Source organism: Podarcis melisellensis (genome assembly GCF_964234715.1).
Source record: "Podarcis melisellensis genome assembly, chromosome: 3".
NCBI classification, from domain to species: Eukaryota; Metazoa; Chordata; class Lepidosauria; order Squamata; family Lacertidae; genus Podarcis; species Podarcis melisellensis.
Genome location: NC_138530.1, coordinates 73,039,891 through 73,062,587, shown reverse-complemented (window position 1 = coordinate 73,062,587; position 22,697 = coordinate 73,039,891). Strand labels below are relative to the sequence as shown.

Genomic DNA, 22,697 nt, shown 5'->3' with positions numbered 1-22,697 from the left:
AAGTCGTACAATTCTGGCTTATACTTTTAAAATATTTTACTCCTTTCTACCATGCCCAAAATAAGTTCCAAAGGAAAAGAATCACGAGGCAGGATAAAGACAGAGCCAAAAGGGCTGAACTAAAAGCTATGGGGGTCCATGCCGAACTTAATGCTGCGTTTTTGCTGCCCCTGACCTATATATGAGGCAGGTTCTTGAGAGGAAAGCAAATACTGAAACAGACAAGTATTCCTCATCTATTCTGCTACTGCTGCATAATGCACGTAACACCTTTCTTCCTCGTGTTGCAGTTTTACAAGTCATTGCAATTTAAGCTTTCTCAAGTATTGTGAATGTAACTACCGATGTCTTTATCAGGCAGTGACATAGCAACAACCCCCAGTAGCTTGGTCCAATAGCTAATTACAAAAGAGCATGAGACAAAAATTGTACAGAGGTTCCTACCACTAAAATGCAAATGGTGTGCTTATGATTTTACTGCGTTCAGACTGAACATTATACAAATCTGGTTTGCCTACAGTCATCATAGTCAGCGACCACAGATCCAAACAGCACTAAAGTTATTACTGGAGGCCACCACCTATGCGGAACAGGTATGGGTATGAATCTTCAAATCTGCAGTGAGATGAATAATAATAGTAATAATAATAATAGTAATAATAATAATTTATTATTTATACCCCGCCCATCCGGTAGTGTTTCCCCAGCCACTCTGGGCGGCTCCCAACAGATTAAAAACAGAATAAAACATCAAAGATTAAAAACTTCCCTAAACAGGAAAGGATGTTTGTAGGGATATATAAAGGCCATTTCCAGAAGTCTTTCAGTGCTGAGAGTCACATTACTAACAGGATCAAACAACTATACAGACCCTAAGGTTGGTATCCAACAGACGCATTCTGTCCCAGCAAGAATTTCCACTTGCACAAAGGAATTTACATCCTTTCCCCTACCCACGCATTCCCTAAATCTGTTCAAGAGGCTCCCCCAACGCTCCAGAGCAGATCTGAGGAGGGCACAGGCTGCATGCGGGGAGACAATGTCTCACTGCCCAAGTGGAAATCCTTGCAGTGAGAACAAGTTAGCTGGATTCTGCAAGGACAATATTTGCTTTTTTTCACAGGCACTTTACAACGTACCGTATTTTTCGCCCCATAGGACGCACCGGCCCATAAGGCGCACCTAGTTTTTTTGGGGGGGGGAAATAAAGGGGGGAATAATTTTTTTCCCCAGGCGCAGGGCTGGGGCGGGGGAAGCCCGAGCTTCCCCGGACCCCAGCCCCCAGAACAGGCAGGTCTCTGCAAGCCGTGGGAGCCCAGCGCTGGGCTCCCACCGCTTGCGGAGACCTGCGCAAAGCCTGGAGAGTCCGAGAGCGATGGCAAAGTTGCGTGCAGCTTCGCCATCACTCTCAGAATTTGCAGGGCCGGGGGCGGGGGAAGCCAGAGCTTCCCCCGACCTCAGCCCCCAGAACGGGTCCCAGAGCGATGGCGAAGTTGCGCGCAGCTTCGCCATCGCTCTCGGAGCTTGTGGGATTGGGGGGATAGCTTCCTGAAGCCTGGAGAGCGAGAGGGGTCAGTGCGCACCGACCCCTCTCGCTCTCCAGGCTTCAGCCTAAGCCTGCATTCGCCCCCTAGGATGCACACACATTTCCCCTTCATTTTTGGAGGGGAAAAAGTGCGTCCTATAGGGCGAAAAATACGATAACTCTTCAATGACCAGAATGTTCATCTTCATGCACAATGTGGGCAATAGTAGTCTACTTGGCCACCATAAAACGTTAAAAAGATCAAGAAACAGGATAGCACAAACAGGTATTACCTGCACAAAACTCTCTTTTGTTTCAACAGAAATTAGAGTCCTGCATTATGAAAACATTCAAAGCGCCAAAAACACAACCAAGTGACACCAAGTGGCCGTTGGCTAACATGGCAGGTGGGTAGTCTAAAAAGATTCAGCATGGAAATGTAAATGGATATCCACACGCAGAGATCTTCCTGAGAAGGATATTTAGGCAGAAAACATGGTGCCCTTTTGCCTGGGAGTAAGTCCCATGAATTCAATAGGACTTGCTTCGGAGCAGTTGTGTGCATTGGGTATGGTTACTCGGTAGTGAAACTGAGATACTCTATGCATGATCAGAGGTTCTTAATCCACATTAAGGACACGAAGAATCCCTAACTAAACCACAGCAAGACCCAGATGAAGTTAAGCCCTCTACATTGGCAGCTATTCTAGAATGTGCTAGGGTGCTTCTGATATTTGTTAAAAACATCTCTCTTTACTCAGACTTCCCCCAACGATCCCCTTCAGTTGTCCTATATTTTCTGATTATGTCTGTGGCATGTGAGTTTCAGATGATGATTTTAATGAACGTGGCAAGTAGTATAGAAATGTTTCTGAACAAGCTGCTACAGGCTCATCCAGCGGGCTTGCTGCAAGAAATTCAGATTGTACTGTGTACCTGTGCCTCAAATGTTGCTTTGCTTCAGTCTTCTGGAGAGGTCAAAATAGGACAGGAGCACAATCTCAGTAATAGGTCCTGTTTTTGTCCAGGGCACATTATACTTCATGGAAAACCACCCTGCCGCCACAGGTCTCAACTAGAAAGGGTCAAGAGGTGTCAAATGCAAATATAACCCAAAACGACTCACTTTGTTTTCCTGTGTGACAATTATACTTGCACCTCCTGGTTTCAAAGGCACTTCCTCCATTGCTCCAAACACATCCGTCTCAACAGAGAAGGTCAGCTCCAGCCCCAAGTCACTGATGTCATTATCTAGAATCCACTGCAAGTTCTTGCCATACTCTGGATCAATAGATGCCACGTCTTGGTAGTTTACAGGAATGCCTTGGAAAAACGCAAAGAAAAATCCCTTCATGCCTGCTAGTTCAGGAACGGTTTTTGCTGTGTTCTGTTTTATTTGTGGTAAACCACTGCCATCTACAGACACACTGAAACAGTGCAGGACAGCAGGGATAGCAGATATATAACAGCCATATAATTCACAAACAAATGTTTTCTAGTAAACTGTTAATTTAGCAGCTGCTCTGATTTTCCCATTCATTCCAATAGGTGTGAATTTGACTCAATAGTGTAGCAAGTTAAATTAAAAAGCCAAAACAAATCACAAATCTGAAAGGAGGACGGGGGCAGACATGAAGCATGTTTTCATTTTTTTAAAAAAAAAAAAGTTCCATTGCAAATTGCTGCTCAGGTCCACAGCATCCCTATTAGTAGAGGAGGGTCTTTATAACAACCCAACTCTTGTTGAGCTCAGGAACAGGGTAAGAATGAAATTTAAATACAGTGCAAGACATCTCTTTAGCCAGACTGCATGATACACTGCGCATCACGAGAAGATTCAAGACTGCTGGAACCATACCAAGAATATGCTTGTAGAATGACCTTGTGAAGTAAATGTTGACCAGCTGTCTGTGATTCAGTGCTAAGCCCAAGATCTGTCCAGCAAATCTGAAGTAGTTCAAGTGATCAGGATTTACAGAAGAGTTGCTATTTGGCTGGAAAGTGGTTCCTATTGTCAAAAAAAATGTAAGTATTAGGTTTCACTTACAGGCTTTCAGACTGTCTAAAACACTAACATTTGATTTGTTTTCTGTCATCAGTATCAGTACAAAAGAAAATGTGGCCTGCAAAATTCCACTTTTTTAAAAAAATGCAGTTAAAAATTAAATTAAATAAATTTGAGAAATATAACCTTAATTTCTATTATACAGTCATACCTTGGTTTTCAAACAGCCTAGTTCTCGAATATTTTGGCTCACAAACAATCAAAACCCAGAAGTAAGTTTTCCAGTTTCTGGACATTCTTTTGGAAGCCGAACGTCCGCTGGGGCTTCCGATTGGCCGCAGGAGCTTCCTGCAGCCAATCAGAAGCCACGCTTTGGTTTTCGAACACTTCCAGAACGGATTCCGTTCGACTTCCAAGGTACTACTGTAAATTTAATTTCACTCTGAAGATACCTTTTATTAAAAACAATTGGCAGTATCCAATGTTAGTACAATCATTTTCATTTGTGCAACAAAACTTTTCCTCCCTACCTGCTCCCAACATGTGCTCTGCAAATTAGCACTGGAGGATTTTGGGAACCCCAGAACAACTGTGGGGAAATATAGGAAGAGGACATTTCATTGCTTAGCCAGAAGCCCTCACATTAATGGAACAACTTTGTTGGACATCACCCAATGTTTGCTTGTTGCCAACGTATTGTCTCCTACATCTTCATTTTCACAAAAACGATCCTAGTGTCAGAATTATTTTATTAGGTATTACACAAAACTATCTGTTCCACCTTCAGACCGAGAACACATAGTCCAGGAAATTGATCAATAAGCCAAATGGAGCTTTTGGCTGAAGGTTGGCATTTGACCTTGAAACTGTAGGGTGTTAAAGCAGCAATTTTTGGGAAACCATGGTGGGCTGCGGTTTAAAGAAAAAAAGTAAGGAATATAATTGAATACATGTAAAAATTTAAAAATATAAATCTAGCACGGATGAATGTTTAATCTCAAAACCCTCTCCTTTATACATTAGGAAGTGAACTCTTTTAAAAGGCTCATACTTACACTTTTTGAGAGCCAAATGTAAAATTCTGAGAGTTTTAGATTATTTCTGGCACAGTCTTGGTTTGCTGTTCATGATTAGCTTCGAGCTATTGTAAGAGAAAGGAGATTCCAACCTACCATCAGCTGATTGAGTAAAAAGGCCATAATCTGGGTTAACTATCTCATTGGATAAGATATCAAACCACTCACGTACCACGCCTTGACCCTGGGTGCAAAACACAAGGTGAAATACTTCAGATAGAGTTTTGTATATTCGTTTTTCTGTCCTATTTTTTTCTGTCCTATATTCTTTTTCTGTCCTATATTTTTCTGTTAAAAATATCAATTCATATAATGTTTTTTTAAGAGAAAAAAAGCCCATCATGTCTTGTGATCCTTCTTAAGAAACATGGCTCAAATGTTTACAATGTGTTATCCTGCCCAGCACATTTCTGTATGTCTTGGTATAGGACAGGCATCCCCAAACTCGGCCCTCCAGATGTTTTGGGACTACAACTCCCATCATCCCTAGCTAACAGGACCAGTGGTCAGGGATGATGGGAATTGTAGTCCCAAAACATCTGGCGGGCCGAGTTTGGGGGTGCCTGGTATAGAAAATGGTGTATCAATACTCGCAAGGGGCTGCAAACTACTATCACGAACAATTGCGTTGTTCACAACCAACAGCAAAAGCCCTAAAAGTGATACACTATTCTTCTGATAAGCATTTACTCTGCAAGGTCTTTGCTTTCAGACATTTTCTTGTTTTGATCTACCTACATCAGAGCCTGGCATATTCATCAGTGAGCAAACAGGCCCAGGTAGGTTTTCCCCCCCTACTTAGCTTAGACTTGCTATGAGAGTTTCAGAACTGCTATCCTATTTTAAAATGCATCTCATAAAAACGATGCTTTTACACATTATATAAAATTACACTCACCATGCCTTCTTCGCCATGGAAACGGACAGCAATTCCCTGTTTCAGCTTTGCACAATTTGCTTTAGATACAACTTCGCAGCTGCTCCTAAAAATAGAATCTAAATATGAAAACCAATTAATTCCTTTACTTTTGTCTGCACAGAAGGGTTTTGAATGGAGAGGATGGCTTGAGTGAAATTCCTTACCTCTGTGGACCAGCAGAATATCATTTTCATTCACTGGCCTATGAACCATGTCCGAGTCTGGCTGCCCTGAATGCAAGTGCTCATAAAACCATTCACAGCGATCTTTAAAGGGCTAAGTGAAGGAAAAACACACACAAGATCAAGTGTGTCAGATGTATCATGAAACAGGAAGGAATTAAAGGGTTAAACCGAGTAATAGGCCAGGATCCAGAAGAGCCTTCCTTTGTGTTAGTCCAGTGAAATTTTTGACTGATTCTTTTAACAACAACTTGGGATAGCAATAGGCCAAAGATACTTTTGAAAACTTCCTCAGTTTACAGGATAGTTTCGGGATAACTCACTGAATGGCAAGTCTTTCTCTCTCAACCAAAGTTCCTCATCTGGGAAAAACATGTAACTTACAATGCTTCCTTTCACATAACATTATAATGAAAGGACTGTAAAGAATTTTGTTCATTTGAACTGAAGTATATATGGTATAAAAATTAAATAAAAACACTTTTTTTTTACTTCAGAATATAGATATGGCTAGCTTTTCAGCAAGTCAATATGGCTCAGTCTCCCAGAGGTGTGAAATGGGAATAGTCATAGAATCATAGAGTTGGAAGAGACCACAAGGGCCATCGAGTCCAACCCCCTGCCAAGCAAGTCTCTCTCTCTCTCTCTCTCTCTCTCTCTCAACAAGATGTAAATAATAAAATTAAACTATTGTATCAGTCTTATCATTTTTGCAATCAAAATGATTGCAAAATGAAGGTGAATAGCATATTTATAAATTTAGCTTCATTTCTGGTTTCTAACCCACACGGTTTTTGGCAAACTGAAATATGTACTTTTAATATATATGTTTTAGAAATTGAGCCACAGATTGTATTACACATTGAATATGTTTTCAACACTCACTTGTGCTTTTATGATGTGCATGAATCTGGACATGAGTTCAGGACACTCAAGAAGAAAGTGGAAGTGATCAAAAATAATTTTGGGATTTCTGGAAAAAAAGATTAAGATTAAGAAACGTGCCCAGTTTTGAAGAAATTATGATTCCACTTAATCATGCACACATTATGGAGCGTGTGCAAATATCAGTCCTGTGATTCCAAAAGAGTAAGGGCTCACAAATGAGATAATAGCACAGAAATAGACGGAAGTGGTTGACTTCCGTTTCATCCTGAATATAAAACAAATGTGATAAGAGATCTAATGGTAGTCCACATATTACGAAAATGATAACTCTCACATTCAGTGCTACCCCATGGTGAACTATAGCATTCAGATCAGCAGACGAATGTATGGAGTAGTACTGGAATATGAAGCATGGTGTTTTATACAACACACCAAGTTACACAAACTCAGTCCCTTAGACTGAAGTTTTTAATCTCATGGGAAATATTTCATGAAAATGTTAATTTCTGGTGACATACCGGTTCACAAAGCATTTAAGAACATTGTCGTGTTTGCAGACAAACTCTATGAAGCGAGGAGATGTCATTCTGCAATTTAAAAAATCAGATTAACAAAGTATCCAAATCTAAAGACAACAACCCATCACAGCATTATCTTTTCCAGGAGGCAATCCAAACAATTTAGTCTGGAGCAGCTTTCTTAAAATCACTCATTTCAGATTAGAGAAGCTGTTTTTATAGGGGGGGGCTCAACCCCCTGCAGCAATCTAACAAAAGATATAATTTTAACAAGCTTCAGACCCTGAACAAGACAGAGTCTCAAACTTTAATACAGTAACACAGGATTATAGTGAGCATGCAGTGGGAACCAGCACCACATAAATCACACTGAGTTCTTTGGAGAGAAAACAGTGTGTAAATGTCTCCTGTAGCCTCCAGTTACTATGGCTTCAGACATTTGGACCAGAAATTGTAGAGGTTTGGTGACTCTCCTTCACTAAACCACTAAAATTTAAAAATGCTTCCCATCCACCCCAGCCAATTGTTTGAACCCTGAAAGGTGTTTAAAAAAAATGAAACAAAAAAGCCTTGAGCGCTAGTTTTTATTTCCAACAATATTCTAGAATTCTGCTGGCATCACATTCGACTGAACATACATGGATGGTTCTAATTTGGGCCCTGGAAGTACAGGAATCCTAACATCTACAGAGCAGATATGCGGAGTATGTTTTTCTGACCTTGCATTCCAGTGATATAGATAACAGAAAGGCCATCTGCTCAGCTTTCCACAATACACGAAAAGATGGGAAGATACATACTTTTCCCTGAGGCACTGCAGAAGTGAAAAATCACTAACACATTCCTATGCAGTCAGGCCTGCATTTCCTTAGCCTCATAATGGTCTAGATCGATCCTACATGAGAAAGGCTAATTTATTTAACTATCATTTCCTTTGTAGTAACAGTAAAAGTTTACACAAGCCAATTTATAATTTAAGTTGTCCACTGACCCCTTTTGTCAAAGATACCTGCTGTCCATAAAAGAGGGTTGTTACTTGCTAGACTGCCAGCTTTTTATTGAGGGTGCCTTCTTCTCTTCTCAAATAAAAAGCCGGAACAAATGTTTCAGCTTAAACAACACTTTCTGTAAAGGTCCTGTCTCGTGCCTGTGCTGGAAAAACTATAGTCCATGAAGCAACAACCAGTGTAATGAAAAACTTTAATGAGGTTCAGCCAATTTGGGGAGAATTAGAATCTGGAAAGTTGTGGTGGATGGTAGGAATTGTAAGGAACAGCTGGTCCAAAAAAGTAGGAAGCCGCAAGAAGTTATTAGAACCTGCACAAAATGACTTATTGCTACACCATGATTGCTGAAAGCTTCATGAAGGCCTATTGTACCCCAGGAAAGAGAAAGCTGTGACCTTCCAGATGTTGTTGGACTATAAATACAATAATCCCTGAACACCAGCCTTGCTAGCCAGGACTGGAGTCCAACTAAATCTAGAACATGGCTTCCCATCCCTTTTCTAACCTCAGGTTTACAACCAACCTTTCAGCCTTTTTTTTTTTTTTTTAAAGAAAGCATTATGGATCTGGAATGTGTCAAAGAAAAGGTGTGCAAGTCTGAGGCTTCTTACCCTTGAGGCATCTGACAGGAGCAACACATATAAAATGCTTGAATGACAGCACTCAGCCGGTTTGCTGTCACGGAAATAACATCCTGGCAATCTGCATAAGCTTCTTGCGTACTGCCAACTTCATACATTTTAGGGTCCCCCATGTCCATAGGTAATGCTGTGCTCTTCTCTGATGCGGCAACATCAAATATATGTGTAGGAGCACCATCTTGTTGATCTGGTCCCTTTTGCTTCAGTAAAATAGAAGTGATATTGGCAGAGTCTCTTTTGTTTTTCATCAGCTCTGCAGATATTAGAGCTAACCATTCATCTAATGAGTGCCAGAGTAATTCCAGAGGCTGCAAAGCACAAGAGAAACTGAATTTAAAGCAGACCAATAGATGTATTTGCAGATTACTATAGGGAAGCTATTAGGATTCTAGTAAAGCTATATTTTTTTAAAAAATGAAACAAGTTTTCTCCCATATCCTCCATCTCTATGGAGCATCTGCAAAGGAAAATAGTCCATTTGATTAAAAGCCATGCTGACATTATTGTTTTGCCAAAAAAAATCATTTCATATTGTTACTAATAGTTAGTACACAGACAACTACTAAGCAGATAGAAGGGCTACAGAGATCCCCAAAGGTATAAATCAAGTCTTCATTAAGGGTTATGCTGGTTTTATGAACACTACACCCTGCACCAAATGACAATCAGAATCCAGGCATAGCCTTGAATAGACCACAGACCAGAACTTAGTTAGGACAAGGTAAGAAGTGATCAAGACAAACTCCTACCACTTTAAATATTTCCCTTTTTCTGTGAATAGGCTTGAGGTTTTGCAGAAAAAATGCCAGAGCAAAATTTCAGAAAATGTTACTTTAAAGATTTAGAGAGAAATGTAAGCTTCCAATACTTCAGATTTCTTAGGTATTCACTCCTAAATTCTATTTTTTTATGTGAAAAGAGGATTTTTTATCGAATTCCTATCCATTTGTGTTTCTAGGAGAAAGTTATTTTTGCCTAGTCCTCTTGTTTTCCTATAGTTTTGCACAGTGTAACTTTTTACATTTACTTTCTCCCTCCCTTGCTGGTTTTTTTCTCTTTTCCCCCCTAAGATTTTAAACTCGCAGACAAGATAATCTGCTATCCGTGAGTCTTGCTGACCCAATGATAAGCTTATTCCTATGAAATACTAACAAACATATCAGTTCATATGTTTTGAGTGTGCACAAAAACTGTGTAGTCCCCATAGACAAATTTGGCAACAGGTTTTGGAGGCCTATAATTATATCCATATTAACGGTTGTATGAAGAAATATTGCAGTTGCCATACTTGTATCTTATGTGTCACTAAATATAACAGGGAAAAGGGCATAAAGACTTCCACCATAGCAAATCTGGGGACAGTATTTGAAGCCTATTGAGTAAGAAAACTCTTGTGATAAAGATTACCCACACATTTCTCAGAGGCTGCAAAGAGAAGCAGCTCTCCTTCCACTCACACACGTGTGAGAAAACGACCTTAGATTTTATGAAAAGGGGGGAAAGAGATCCATAACTAAAAAGGTCTATACTTTAGCAACAAGGTCGTGACCTCAGTAGACCCACTTCTTCAGTCTCTCTATAAACACAACAAGAGGGGTTTTCAGAAAAATCAAGCGCACAAAATTCCAAGTGTTTCCTAAAGTAAGGCTATCATATCAATCACACTTCAGCAGACGAAATGATATTTATACAATTAGGACTGGGATATGCAATTTCTAGGACACTCTGTTTCATGCTACACAGGATGATCTCGAGAGAAATAAAATGAGAAACATTTTGAAATATATGGCAATCAGTTAAGTTAAGCATTGATTATAAAGAAAAAGCAAGTGGTCCCAACTTAAAATGGGTATCAATAAACTTACGTCCTCCTCATGAGATGCCTGATTAATGAATGCATGCTTTGTGAAATTCATCTCTTTAAGGTCTATCTTCCTAATAACGTCAACTACTTTTCTGACCTTGAACACTTGGCTTCTTGGAGTTTTATTTCCATTGTACCCCATGTCATTTCCATTATTGGGAGTGGATGGCCCAAGTCGAAAGACATGACAAAATATCCTCACGATTCTCAGCAGGCTCTTCATTTGAGCTTCGTAATTACTTGACAAGCTGGAAAGCACAAGCCACGAAATGCTTCAATATAACGGAGAGACTTCCTTATGACCCAAATCAAAATCTTCAAAATAGCTACAAGCACAGACCCGTCAATTCTCCACTGGCGAAGCACCGTAGCTCTGCTCTTCAGCCTATCAGTTCTTTAGACGTCTTGTTTTGTTCCCTCAACTCCGCATTTTATAAACAGGGAATTTAGGTCATGGGAGCAGGCCACCCAATCAATTGCCATACTATTTTCCCTTTCCAAATGACCATGGGGCAGGGGGAGTGACACAGGCAGAAACGGTACATCTTACATATCCACGTACACAAATGCCACCAATGTAGTTGCACATTTGGCCGGCCTGATTTGTTTCTTCTGGCAGACATCAGCAAAGACTTAAGAAGGTTAAGCAAGTTAGTCAGCACCTTTCAACCTATGTTTAAGTAAATGTGCTTTGGTGGGAGTTAAATATTCCATAGCAGGAGAAAAACCACACACACACACACACACACACACACACACACACACACAGGAAACCTAAGAGAATAAATTCTTTGTGGTGAGGGCCCAACTTACCTGAGTAGTTTGTGACCATTTGTTGTAGCCACCTCAGCAAGACTAGTCAAAATTTTAAGATACTGGTTTTCATTCTGCTGAGACAAGTGTTCTAGGACTTGCCGTAACTAGATACAGGAGGGGGGGGGGGAACAGTCACAAAATTTTTGATCACACCACACAGTAATTTAAAATGTTAAACCAACCAATGTCAACCAATAATTTCTAACACAAGTAAGGCTATCACCAAACTGCTATAGTTTTTAAAGTAATATATGGGATGCGGGAATGTTTGAGCATCTCACCAGACACACGAGGGCTATTAAATGCATAACTAAAAGAGACAACTTCCAAGAAATGTGGACCTCTTTCTTTAACTATGTTAACAACCAAAATCAAGACCTTGTTATACCAACTGCTCAGTCTTCCTGGTGGAGAGGTTACGGTAAGTATTATGTTTGAACACTGAATCTGTAAGCTTGTGTCTAACGTCAACGGATAGAGCAAACACTATTAGATGTAATGCTGGGCAAGTGGGTAATAGTTCTTGCTTTTGTATTTGTTTAAAAACCAATAAAAAAATTTAAATAAAAAAAGCTGCTGTAATTTGCAAAACCTAACTGATTAACACATTGGGTTGGAGACTAGACATCAGAAGATAACTGAATTCACCATGTTTTCTCTAAGTTCTTCATTCTGTGTCATTTGAATAATTGTTTGGAAAAGTCTAGGATGATGCTGTATCAGGATTTCGCAAGTCTCTCCATAGCCACCCTGAAAAAGAGAGGATTTTTATTTAAGCAACAATTGAAATCATATCCTTCAGGAAATGGCGTAACTGAAATACATTGAGCATTAAATGAAACACAAACATAGATACAATTTTAAAGGGGTATGCTACTAGGAAGCAAGATCAATTAAAAAAAACCAATAGCAGTGAAAAATAGGGGTAAGTGTTCTAACTCATATCTCAATACTGAAGCTTCCCTTTTCAACTCTTAAGTTAGGGAAGTCCATTTGTGTGAGAGAATATAGAGGCTCAGGTCAAATAATGTATTTTAGGGTGGGAAGAGGAGGCAAGGACCCACTAGCACAATTTGTGCTTGTTTCCTACCACATAAAGAACTTCTACTCCAAATTACTGTGTAAACTGGCTTTGAATCTGGACCTTATAGAACTTTCTATTGTGAAAACTAAACAACTTGGCTCCCCAAAGAAAACAAACCTTACTTATAGACCTGCTTGTGCACTGAGATAAGCAGGTGTGACTCTCTTGGTGATACCACAACCCTTAGAAATTCATCTCCAGAACACCAAGAAAATGTAGAGCAGCCTTCCTAAGGAGATATGGCAGGTGATGTCTATGTTTTCTACACATGCTAAAAACATGCTTGTTGATACAGACATTTGCCAACTAGAGGATACTGAAGATTTTGTTTTATTGTGATTACTATTGTGATTGTGGTTGTCCTAAGATTTTACATAATTTTACTGATTATGCTACATCTTAACAGTGCTATAAAGTCATACCTTGGTTTTCAAACAGCTTAGTTCTTGAACGTTTTGGCTCCTGAATGCCACAAATCCGGAAGTGACTGTTCCGGTTTGTGAACTAATTTTGCAGGCCATGCTTTGGTTTTGGAAGTGGAACGGATTCTGTTCCGACTTCCGGGGTACGACCGTACACTACTTTGGATATTGTGTATATGTAAAGCAGTATAAATGCCTTAAAATAATAAAAAGCTTAATTAATATAAAATGTTGGACTTAAAACTCCAGTGTGGCATTTTTTAATGAATACATTAATGGCTGAATTCAGCATTGGTGGGGGGACCTGATTTCCATGTAATTATTTATTTCATTGACTAGGATTAGATGAAATATCATTCAAGGCAGAACTCTGCACACAATTACTCCCGGCATTCAGATTTGAGTTCTAAGACTTACTTCATAAGAATTTAACATCTGCTTAGATTCAGTAATATCACAGGCGCTGCACAGAACACAGAAGCCTCTAACTAGAGCAGTGTTTTTCAACCACTGTTCCGTGGCACACTAGTGTGCCGCGAGATGTTGCCTGGTGTGCCGTGGGGAAAATTGAAAAATTCGATTTTTTTTTTTTTAAAAAATGTCAAATTTTCGCCCACTAGGCGGGCGCCGGACTGTGTCCTGGGTATGGGGGGGTAGGGTTTTTGACCCCACCCTCGGCCAGCAGGGGCGCCGATTGGCGCTCCTCAGGGGGACACCCTCCACTTTTCTGATGTAATTATAAAATACTTTCTATGTGTTTATTTGATTCCTATTCAAGAGAATTACTTTATATATAGTCAATATAGGCACAGAGTTAATTTTTTTAACATTTTCTAATGGTGGTGTGCCTTGTGATTTTTTTCAGGAAACAAGTGTGCCTTTGCCCAAAAAAGGTTGAAAAACACTGAACTAGAGGCATTTAATCTAATTAGGGCTTTGTATATTAGGATGTGGAACTAACACATGACACACAAGTGACTCATGAATCCTCTTTCCATGTTTCCAGGCCCAAACAAATACATGGAGGGCAAGTCATGCATCTCCCTGTGGTACAATGAATACGCTCCTCTTGCATCAGAAACCTACACATTCTGCTTGGGCAAAGGGGAAAGCGGAGAAGAGACATAATTTTTATTGTTGCACAGAAACAGGAAACAGCAGCCACCTACAACAACACCCTCCAACGAACAGGAAAAGGTTACAATGGCACTCAACAGTAGTTTTAAGCAAGATATGTAAACTTAAAGCAAATTTGTACCTGTACACAGAGATCAAGTGGTGTGACCCCATTTTTGTCTGGCAAATATTTGGCTCCTCTCATCAAAAGGATCTGTGCAGTGTCTCTTTGGCCGTGGCTAAATAAATCATAGGGAAGTTATAAGATTCATTCAGTGCATGTTCTATCAGCCTTCCCTCCTGAATCCACGCAATATTTCAAAAATGAAAGAAGTATTAAGGGCACTTGACTGAAGGGTATTCAACATTTTCTAAATATAAATCAGAAGCAGCAAGGGAATTGTTTGGATCAGCAAACAGAAGCAAGGTGTTTATAAATTCTGTCTAGCTTTCAAATATAAATGGTACTTACAACCAAAAGGAGGGGGAAATAAACATTTTAAAAAGAAGAAAACAAGACTTGAAGATGTCCTAGATATGATTTTCTTGGGATGTTTAAAACTTGGACTGAGGGAAAGAAGATCCCATATTCCACCCCTGCACCCCCCTAAGAAGTTTAATGCATTTGAAGAGAATACAATGAAAAACACTGAGTGAGTGCTGATTCAGTGTATTTATAAATCCTCAGTACAGTGTAATGGTCTACATCAGGAATCAACAAACTTTTTCAGCAGGGGGCTGGTCCACTGTCCCTCAAACCTTGTGGGGGGCGGACTATATTTTGTGGGGGGGGGTGATGCAAGAGCACCATGAGCCCCGGTGTCTGCGTACCTGTGTCTTGCAAGCGGGAGGGGCTGGCAGCGGCGGCGGGACAATGAGCGGCTCACAAAAGGGCTCTGGAGAAGGGCTGCTTAAAATGGCAGCCGCTCGAGCACTGCTGCTGACACCAACAAAGCCCAGCCCCCTTCCTCCTCTAGGCAGGGCAGAAAGAAGCCGAGAGGAGGGATGGAGGAGGCGCCAGTGCCGGCATGTGAGGGAGAGGGAGGGAGAGGGAAAGAAAGTGTGCGCTGGCAATTCCCGGACCATCTGCGGGCCGGATCCAGAAGGCCTGATCCAGCCCGCGGATCTTAGTTTGCCTACCCATGGTCTACATCATACTTTGATTATAGCATTAAATAAAAAATTAAGCTCCAGCCAAGAAGAACCATAGTTCACTTAACTCAGTGGCAGAGCACCTGGTTGGCATGCACAAGGTCCCAGCAGCAAACCCTGGCATCTCCGTTTGAAAGAACCTCTGTTAGCAAGGCCAGGAAAGATCTCTGCGTCAGTCAGAGCATCCACTACCAGGCTATGTGTGCCACCAGCCTGATTCAGTACCAAGATTAACAGGTTCAAGAAGGCCAAGAGAGTGATTAATGCAAGGTTACTCAGTGATCCTCATGGTGAAGAACAGATTTTGAAAGCCTAAGTCAACAGTCCCCTGATTTCCTCAGATATTATGAACTTCCAATATTTAATAAAATAATTTAAAAACAAAAACAAACCATACCTGCAAGCAAAGTAGAGTGGAGTTGCTCCCGAAACATTGGGCCTGTTGATATCTGCACCGCTATCCAGAAGACATTGAACTGTCTTTTGGGAAGGAAAAAAAACTGAATGAAGTTAATCTACAAATATGCACTACTGAGCAGCATTCCTATCCCGTTTATTTAGGATTAAGCCCTGGGGAATTCAATGCAATTTACTTCAAAGTATGCACATCTAGGACTGTACTGTTACTTCTTTAAGTTACCCCCCCAAAAAAGCAGAAAAAATATCATTTACAGCATCATATTTTTTAAAAAAAATTGTTAAGCTTACAGATTTAATTTCTCTCCCACCTACGTTTTCAAGTTTAACAGCAGAGATTTATTATTCAATAATTTCAAGGGGACCAATTCTGAATTAACAACTGAATTTCACCCAACTGAATTTGGGCCCTTGTAGAATGCGTCATTAAGTATGTGTATAAATCTAGTTTCCAACTGAAGCCTATTAAAATAAACTATGTATTCCTAATTATTAGACTGGTCCCAATTAATTAAGTTTTATAAAAAGCGTTCATGAAACAACGAGGCAGAAAAATATGTCATCTCCTAAGTAACTCATTAGCCTACTAAGGAATCAGCTGCACTATAAAGCCGTTTCTAAGCAGAAGCGAAAGAACTACTAGAACAAGCAATTCCTTAGGAGTACCATCAGTTGAGAGTCCAAACGCTTGATGTTTCCTGTTAATGGACCTCTTTGCCACAAAATACTTACATTGCAAGCCCTTAAAACTGTAAGTTTTGCTCATTAGCCTACCGTCTTGTGGCCATTTTGGCAAGCCACATGAAGTGCTGTCTGCCCCATCGCATCTTCAACATCTACATTGGTAACATGCTGTACAAGATCGTGAAGCAATTCTGTCCGCCCATTCACAGCAAGCCAATGGATCTGGATACGAAAAACAAAACGCCGACCAGGGAGAGAAATACATTCAGCAAGTAAATTCAGTAAATCTAAATAATGAAATTTGAGGGAAAGGGAAATATTAGTATTAATGTTATGTGCAATCCTATAAAAGGGATTTAGGTGCCAATCAATGGCTTAATATTCCTGAATACTGAATAAACAAGCACTCTGAATAACTTGAAATTTCCAACAATGCTTGAAAGAGAGACTCACAGAAACCTGCACCAGGCAAGGAACACATTTTCCTCTTCCTTTAGGAAAACGAATATACCAGAAACACAGGACATCCAGATTCCAACATGCATGCAGAGGGTTGCAATCTAAGACATACCCTATGAAAAAGGCGATACTCCAGGAACACTATGGGGTTGTTTTTAAAATTACTTTAAATTTATATCCCACCTTTCTCCAAACCTGCTGTACATGGTATTCTCTACACAAGCACAATATTTTATGAACACAACAGTAACGTGAGTTAGGTTAGGCTGGCACAGTGACTAGCCTAAGGTCATTGGCCTAGTGAGCTTCTCCCAAGTCCAAAAACTCTAACCAGTATGCCACACTGGCTCTATGAACTCACGTTGCAAACTCTTTTCATCTAGAACGAAGAGCAAGAGTTTAATGACACCAACTTCTGCAGTTGTCCTTGTCTGTCTTTATACAGAGTCCTTGCCAGGTAAAGCCGAACATCTACCTAGCCCAGCTGTTCCAACAATGCTTGCTACCCCACCCAAGGAAACTAATATTCAGCAGCATGCCTATTCTATTCCTTAGCAGTGCTAAGGCAGGTGAGCATGATGAGTAAACTTTACCCAACTTTAAAGCTGCAGAGATGGAAATCATTGCAACAGTTATCCCCGCCACCTCTGCAGTTCCGAGATTGGGAGGAAGGCTGGAGCTTGGCAGCCATTCCAGGAAAATGCCCACCTATCAACCTTTCTAGCTCCAGACCAGAAAGGGACAGTGGGAGATGCTTGCTTGTAGTCACAATGCATGAGGTTGAGCACTGCACTGTTGCTTACAGTGGTGTTACTGCTTATTGGGACCAGAAGATTCTGCCAATCCACTGCTCCCCCCATCCTCTCCGCCACTCTCTCCTGGATTCTGCCAAGAGAGACTACTGCTGAAGACTAGGGGGCAGTGTAATAGAGAAGTCACACAGAGAAACTTCTTGCCCAAGCATCATTGGGCAAAGCCCCTTCAAGAGCCTTTGCCCAGTAGCAGTTAAGCTGGCACTCCCCTCCTCACAGGAACTTCCCTTTGGTGGACAGTGGCTTATTTGGGGGCCACTATCCTAAGGCACTCAGAGCACCTGCAAACAACAGGCACTCTGATTCCCAGCTCAAGTGTTCATGGAGAAACCATTATTAACCTCTCATAGTTGTATTTTACTTCAAATAAGGTAAAAGACTAAGGATTTGGTGGTGGTGATCTAAAAAACAAAACAACACAAAATTTTGAGCATAATGGATGGGGGGAAATTGCTGCACCAGTCCATGCATCAATGTATATTATGACATTAGTTTCACATCACATGCCAAGTCAAATCTTTACAGTAAGAAGTCACTGCAGAAGGCTGCATTTTTAAATAGTACAACCCGGCGCACATGAACATATTTTACAGATTAAACAGCAATTCAGCATCGCCAGCCAGAAATACAATTTTCAGAACACAAGATGTATCATTTCCATTAACTAACAAGGACTGTAAGTACAGCTCATTACATTTCTTGATTATCGGAAGAAGGTCAAGCAGTGAAATAAGCAAGTTTAGGGATGATCATAGAATGGCAATATTTAAGTGAAGGGTAATAGGAACAAAATTGCACGACTTACTGCTGTCAGGCCCTCATTATTACAAATGTTGACATCAGCGCTGTACTCTAGCAGCTTGCTCATACATTTCTTCTGGCTGTGCGGAAAACAAATTACATATTGGCCACAAGCCCAATAAAACAAGACTTCCTCAGCTTCCTCCCTAGTTTCTTAGGGCTGGAAATTTATTGCACATGGCATGATTAGCGAGTGCCCCCTTAAAAAGCAAATTACATATTTTGCAAGCTAGGCATTCCGTAGGGTGGTCTGTGTACCTGGAGACCTGACTTTCATTATTCTTTTCATTTAAAAAAAAAATTACACAAACTGAACTTATGTTGTTTATTAAATGTATATCAGGGCAAAAGATAACTAGAGCATAAACAACTAAGACCAGGCTCTCCTGGTCCAAACAGCTAACCATAGCTGGGCATAAGCACTCATAGCCACAAAAGCCACTTGTGACTCCCAATTCAGTCTGTGGAGCAATGAAACAAATGTGGCTTTTGCTTGGCTACAGAGCTTCTGTATGACAGAATAACTACTATTATTGAAAGACTATTCAATTTAGGAATAAAAAGCTAAATGTAAAAAGCTGCATCTCTTACCCATTTCTAGCAGCCAAATGAAGTGACGTGCACCCTGAAATGTCTTGATAGTTAGGGTTTGCACCTTTCTTTAACAGCAGAACTAGGCATTCAACTGATCCACAGCTGTGGAAAGAGGTTAGAAAGGTTTTAACAAAAGGTTAAAGCAGCTTGACTAGAAAAAGATAACTTCCAGTACAAACAGCATTATGTAAAGCAGAATCAATGTTAACCTGTGGCCCTGCCAAGGTTGAACTACAATTCCCATCTACCGCAGTCAGCATGGCCAATGGTGAGGGATGATGGGAATTATAGCCCAACTCCCATAATCTCTAATCAATAACCATAGTCCAAAACTGTCTGGAGAGCACCAGGTTGGGGGAAACTAATCTATATAGTGGAAAAGATGAACCACACACTGTAGCCTCCAACTTAAAGGTAAAGGGACCCCTGGCTGTTAGGCCCAGTCATGGACAACTCTGGGATTGCGGTGCTCATTTTGCTTTACTGGCCGAGGGAGCCGGCGTACAGCTTCCGAATCATGTGGCCAGCATGACTAAGCCACTTCTGGCGAACCAGAGCAGCGCACGGAAACGGCGTTTACCTTCCCACCAGAGTGGTACCTATTTATCTACTTGCACTTTGACGTGCTTTCGAACTGCTAGGTTGGCAGGAGCAGGGACTGAGCAACGGGAGCTCACCCCATCGCGGGAATTCGAACCGCTGACCTTCTGATTGGCAAGTCCTAGGCTCTGTGGTTTTAGGGATTAGACAAATCCATGGACGGTAACACCATCTATAGCTACTAGGAATGATAGCTGGATTAGTCCTGAATACCAGCTGCTGGGATCACAAAGTGCTGTACTAGATAAGCATTTGTTATGGCAACAACTGGGTTCTTTCTTATGTTTTATATGCACCATTACTGCCAAGCCAAGCACATTCAACATGACAGGCAAAAATAGTAATAAACTGAAAGCAAGAAACAGCAATCTAGAAAACTAATGTAAATCTGCCTTTTACACTGTAACATTCCCCGGGCTTTGGAAAGTTGGCTTACTTAGCTGCAATATGAAGCAAGCTCCTCTTCACACGTCCAAATGCATAATTGACATCAAACTTCGAATTTGACAGCAACTCTGAAACAGATCTAAAGCAAAAAGTTCATTTTATTTAGCCACATCACTGAAGAAGAAAACAGAAACTCCAACCTACTACACAATATAAACACAGGTACCCAGCCAAATTCAAACAGCTTCAGTAGAAATACTTCAAGAGAATTTATGCTCCCATAGCTGCACATAGAAATTAGGTAAATTAGGTAAATTGACTTTCTAAAAAGAAAACAATCTATTTTCATGTCACTATTGAATGCATTACCTGTTAAGCCTCTGAAGTTTAAACATCAATCCTAAAAAAGTGAGTCAATTTGTACAACATAAGTATTCACTAGAAAATTATTATTTCTAATTTAGTTTCCTCTTTCTTCTTCAATTTCTTTCTTCTCCCTCAAATCGAATAGGTACTTATTATTTGGAAATGCGTTCGAATCATCCTTGTGTAAATTATATCCTGTACTAGGGAATTGGGCAAGGGCTATACACTGACCCTGTGTGTGTAGTTATTAATAAAGAATTGCTCTGCTTTGGGAGAAATATCACTAGAGAAACACAGTTGATTTAAGATGTGTGTTTCTTCTGAACTCAGCTTGGCCAAAAAGACTTTCATTCAGCTTGTTTATGCTTGCTCATGAAAAACAGTAAGTTTCAGGCCTGGTACTATTAGGGCAAAAAAAAACCTGACCTGATTTCAAAATGAAACAAATGTGTATATATATACCACACTATTAAAAAATGGTGCTACTGTAGATCCACTGTTTAGATATGAAGACTCACCTATGTTGGTCAGCCATTACCATTGGCATTAAAGTGTAAACAGCAGTTTCGTTATCTGTGTAGAAATTAAATTATAATTATGTCACATATGGAGGCACATATGGAGGCACAAACTTAGCAAAATATTCTACTCTTAATTCCACCTTTCACTTGCCTTCTAACATCCCATACTACCACCTGACCATTACTCAAGCTTGTAACTCATAGAACACATCAGCATGATTTTTGTCAATAGTCATACTATTAAATATTGATTACTAGAAGAAACCCAGACTGCATTCTTACATACTCCTATTCCCTGCATGCCCTGGAAAACAGTTGCTCACAGTTGCTAGGATGATGCTTATACTTTGTAGGCAGATTAGGAAGCCCTTTAACAACACTGTTTCCCAGCAGCATTAATAAAACACATTTTCACTAGGCTACTGAAATGAAGAAAACAAACTAGGGTTGGAATGTATGTGAAAGGACTAAACTCAGTCCCGTTCTGATACGGAAAGAAAATTCCTAGGTTCAGAATATGCTCAGAGGCATTCTGTTCTTTATGTAGAAATACTTGTCTTCTGCGCCTAACTCTGTTTGGTAGGTCCTGGGTTTTTAGTACAAAAACAAACCAAGCAGATCTGGCATGCCTGAAGTCTGTCCACCCTCGTCTGAAAAAACAGCAAGGACCGGACCCAAAAACCTTACTGTATATACCACACATGTGCCACTAGCCCTGAAACCTGGCACCAGAAACACATCCCCTGTTGAAACCCTGATTCTTGGAGCGACACTCCGGCCGCTCTCGAAGAGAAACCCTCTGGAAACAGATCCATCTCGCACGCACACACACACATGCTTCCAGCTCTGCTCTGGGCTCGCTCTCAAGAGATCACCACCTGCTGGAACCCGGGAACAGTCGCCAGAGCGCCTCTGAGCACGCACAGAGTGCACCCCCCCCCTCCTAAAGAAGCAACGCCGGCGAGAGTAGGCTCCCTACGTGTACACCCGGGATTAGCAGGAAAGGGCTCCGAGGCTAGAGGCCACAACTTTTGCCCCGTAAAGCCTCGAGGCTCCTGGACTGAGGAAGTGTCCCCTCGTCCTTTCTCTTCTCCCCAGGGGATGCTTCCTCCTATCCAAGCTGCCAGCCCTCATCGAGGTCACCGCTCGCCGCCTTCCACCCAGCGCTTGCTCCCCGGTATCCGCCAAGCCCCCCTCCCCTGCCGCCCCCCTCCGCTCACCTTCGGGCAGCTCGACGGTGCGGGCGCGGCGCAGGGACCTGGTGAGGCGGTTGAGCTGCTCCATGGCTCTCTCCATCCTCGGACAGGAGGACGAGGAGGAGACGCCGACGCCGCCGACGCCTGGCCGCCCGTTGCCCGCCGGCAACTGCGGACTTCCCCAGCTCAGGCTCAGCCCATCGCCCCAGCGGCGGGGCTGCACCCGGTCAGGGTCCCGCTCCTGGAACCGTGGGGATGAATCGCTTCCTCTTCAGCACGCATGCGCCAGTCTCCCGAAGCAGGCCACAGAGCGAAGGGGGAAACGGACATGAAGCGCCGCGGAAAGCGCGCATGCTCAGACGGGAGACGACGCTCGGCGGAAGCTTATGCCCTTCGCTTGCCAATACTTTCCGAGTTTGATTTTTATTGCGCTGCCGTATTGACTGCCTCAACACACTCCCGCTCGCCACCGCTGCCCGGCCCCGCAATTGCGCCATGCTGATGGCACTTCTTCCTTATTTTAACCTCTATATACCGGTTTCCAGGTCATAGCTGTCAACGTTTCCCTTTTTTCGAATAGGATTCCTCGCAAGAAAGGGGCAAAGTTGTCAGCTATGTTTCAGGTATATGATGGAGCAGTTTACA

General features: G+C 41.4%; 1 protein-coding gene across 3 annotated transcripts in view; it reads right to left on the bottom strand.

Annotated features, from left to right (window-relative positions):
• The window catches only part of HACE1 (HECT domain and ankyrin repeat containing E3 ubiquitin protein ligase 1), a 33,989-nt gene extending 11,676 nt beyond the window's left edge, over positions 1-22,313 (bottom strand). Inside the window, exons 1-19 of one of the 3 annotated variants that reach the window (XM_081904605.1) lie at positions 22,077-22,312; positions 20,854-20,908; positions 20,019-20,108; positions 18,980-19,084; positions 18,393-18,468; positions 16,407-16,538; positions 15,613-15,695; positions 14,206-14,302; positions 12,090-12,191; positions 11,439-11,545; positions 10,627-10,873; positions 8,732-9,069; positions 7,114-7,182; positions 6,593-6,680; positions 5,690-5,801; positions 5,505-5,602; positions 4,703-4,790; positions 3,384-3,533; positions 2,652-2,848 (exon numbers count right to left, since the gene is read on the bottom strand). In XM_081904605.1, coding sequence (XP_081760731.1) covers positions 2,652-2,848; positions 3,384-3,533; positions 4,703-4,790; positions 5,505-5,602; positions 5,690-5,801; positions 6,593-6,680; positions 7,114-7,182; positions 8,732-9,069; positions 10,627-10,873; positions 11,439-11,545; positions 12,090-12,191; positions 14,206-14,302; positions 15,613-15,695; positions 16,407-16,538; positions 18,393-18,468; positions 18,980-19,084; positions 20,019-20,108; positions 20,854-20,908; positions 22,077-22,152 — 2,310 coding nt within the window. In that variant the 5' untranslated portion in view covers positions 22,153-22,312. Of the gene's footprint in view, positions 1-2,651; positions 2,849-3,383; positions 3,534-4,702; positions 4,791-5,504; positions 5,802-6,592; positions 6,681-7,113; positions 7,183-8,731; positions 9,070-10,626; positions 10,874-11,438; positions 11,546-12,089; positions 12,192-14,205; positions 14,303-15,612; positions 15,696-16,406; positions 16,539-18,392; positions 18,469-18,979; positions 19,085-20,018; positions 20,109-20,853; positions 20,909-22,076 lie in introns of all 3 variants that reach the window. The other 2 variants (XM_081904606.1, XM_081904604.1) reach the window with 2 other exon arrangements.
• Positions 22,314-22,697: the final 384 nt, after the last annotated feature.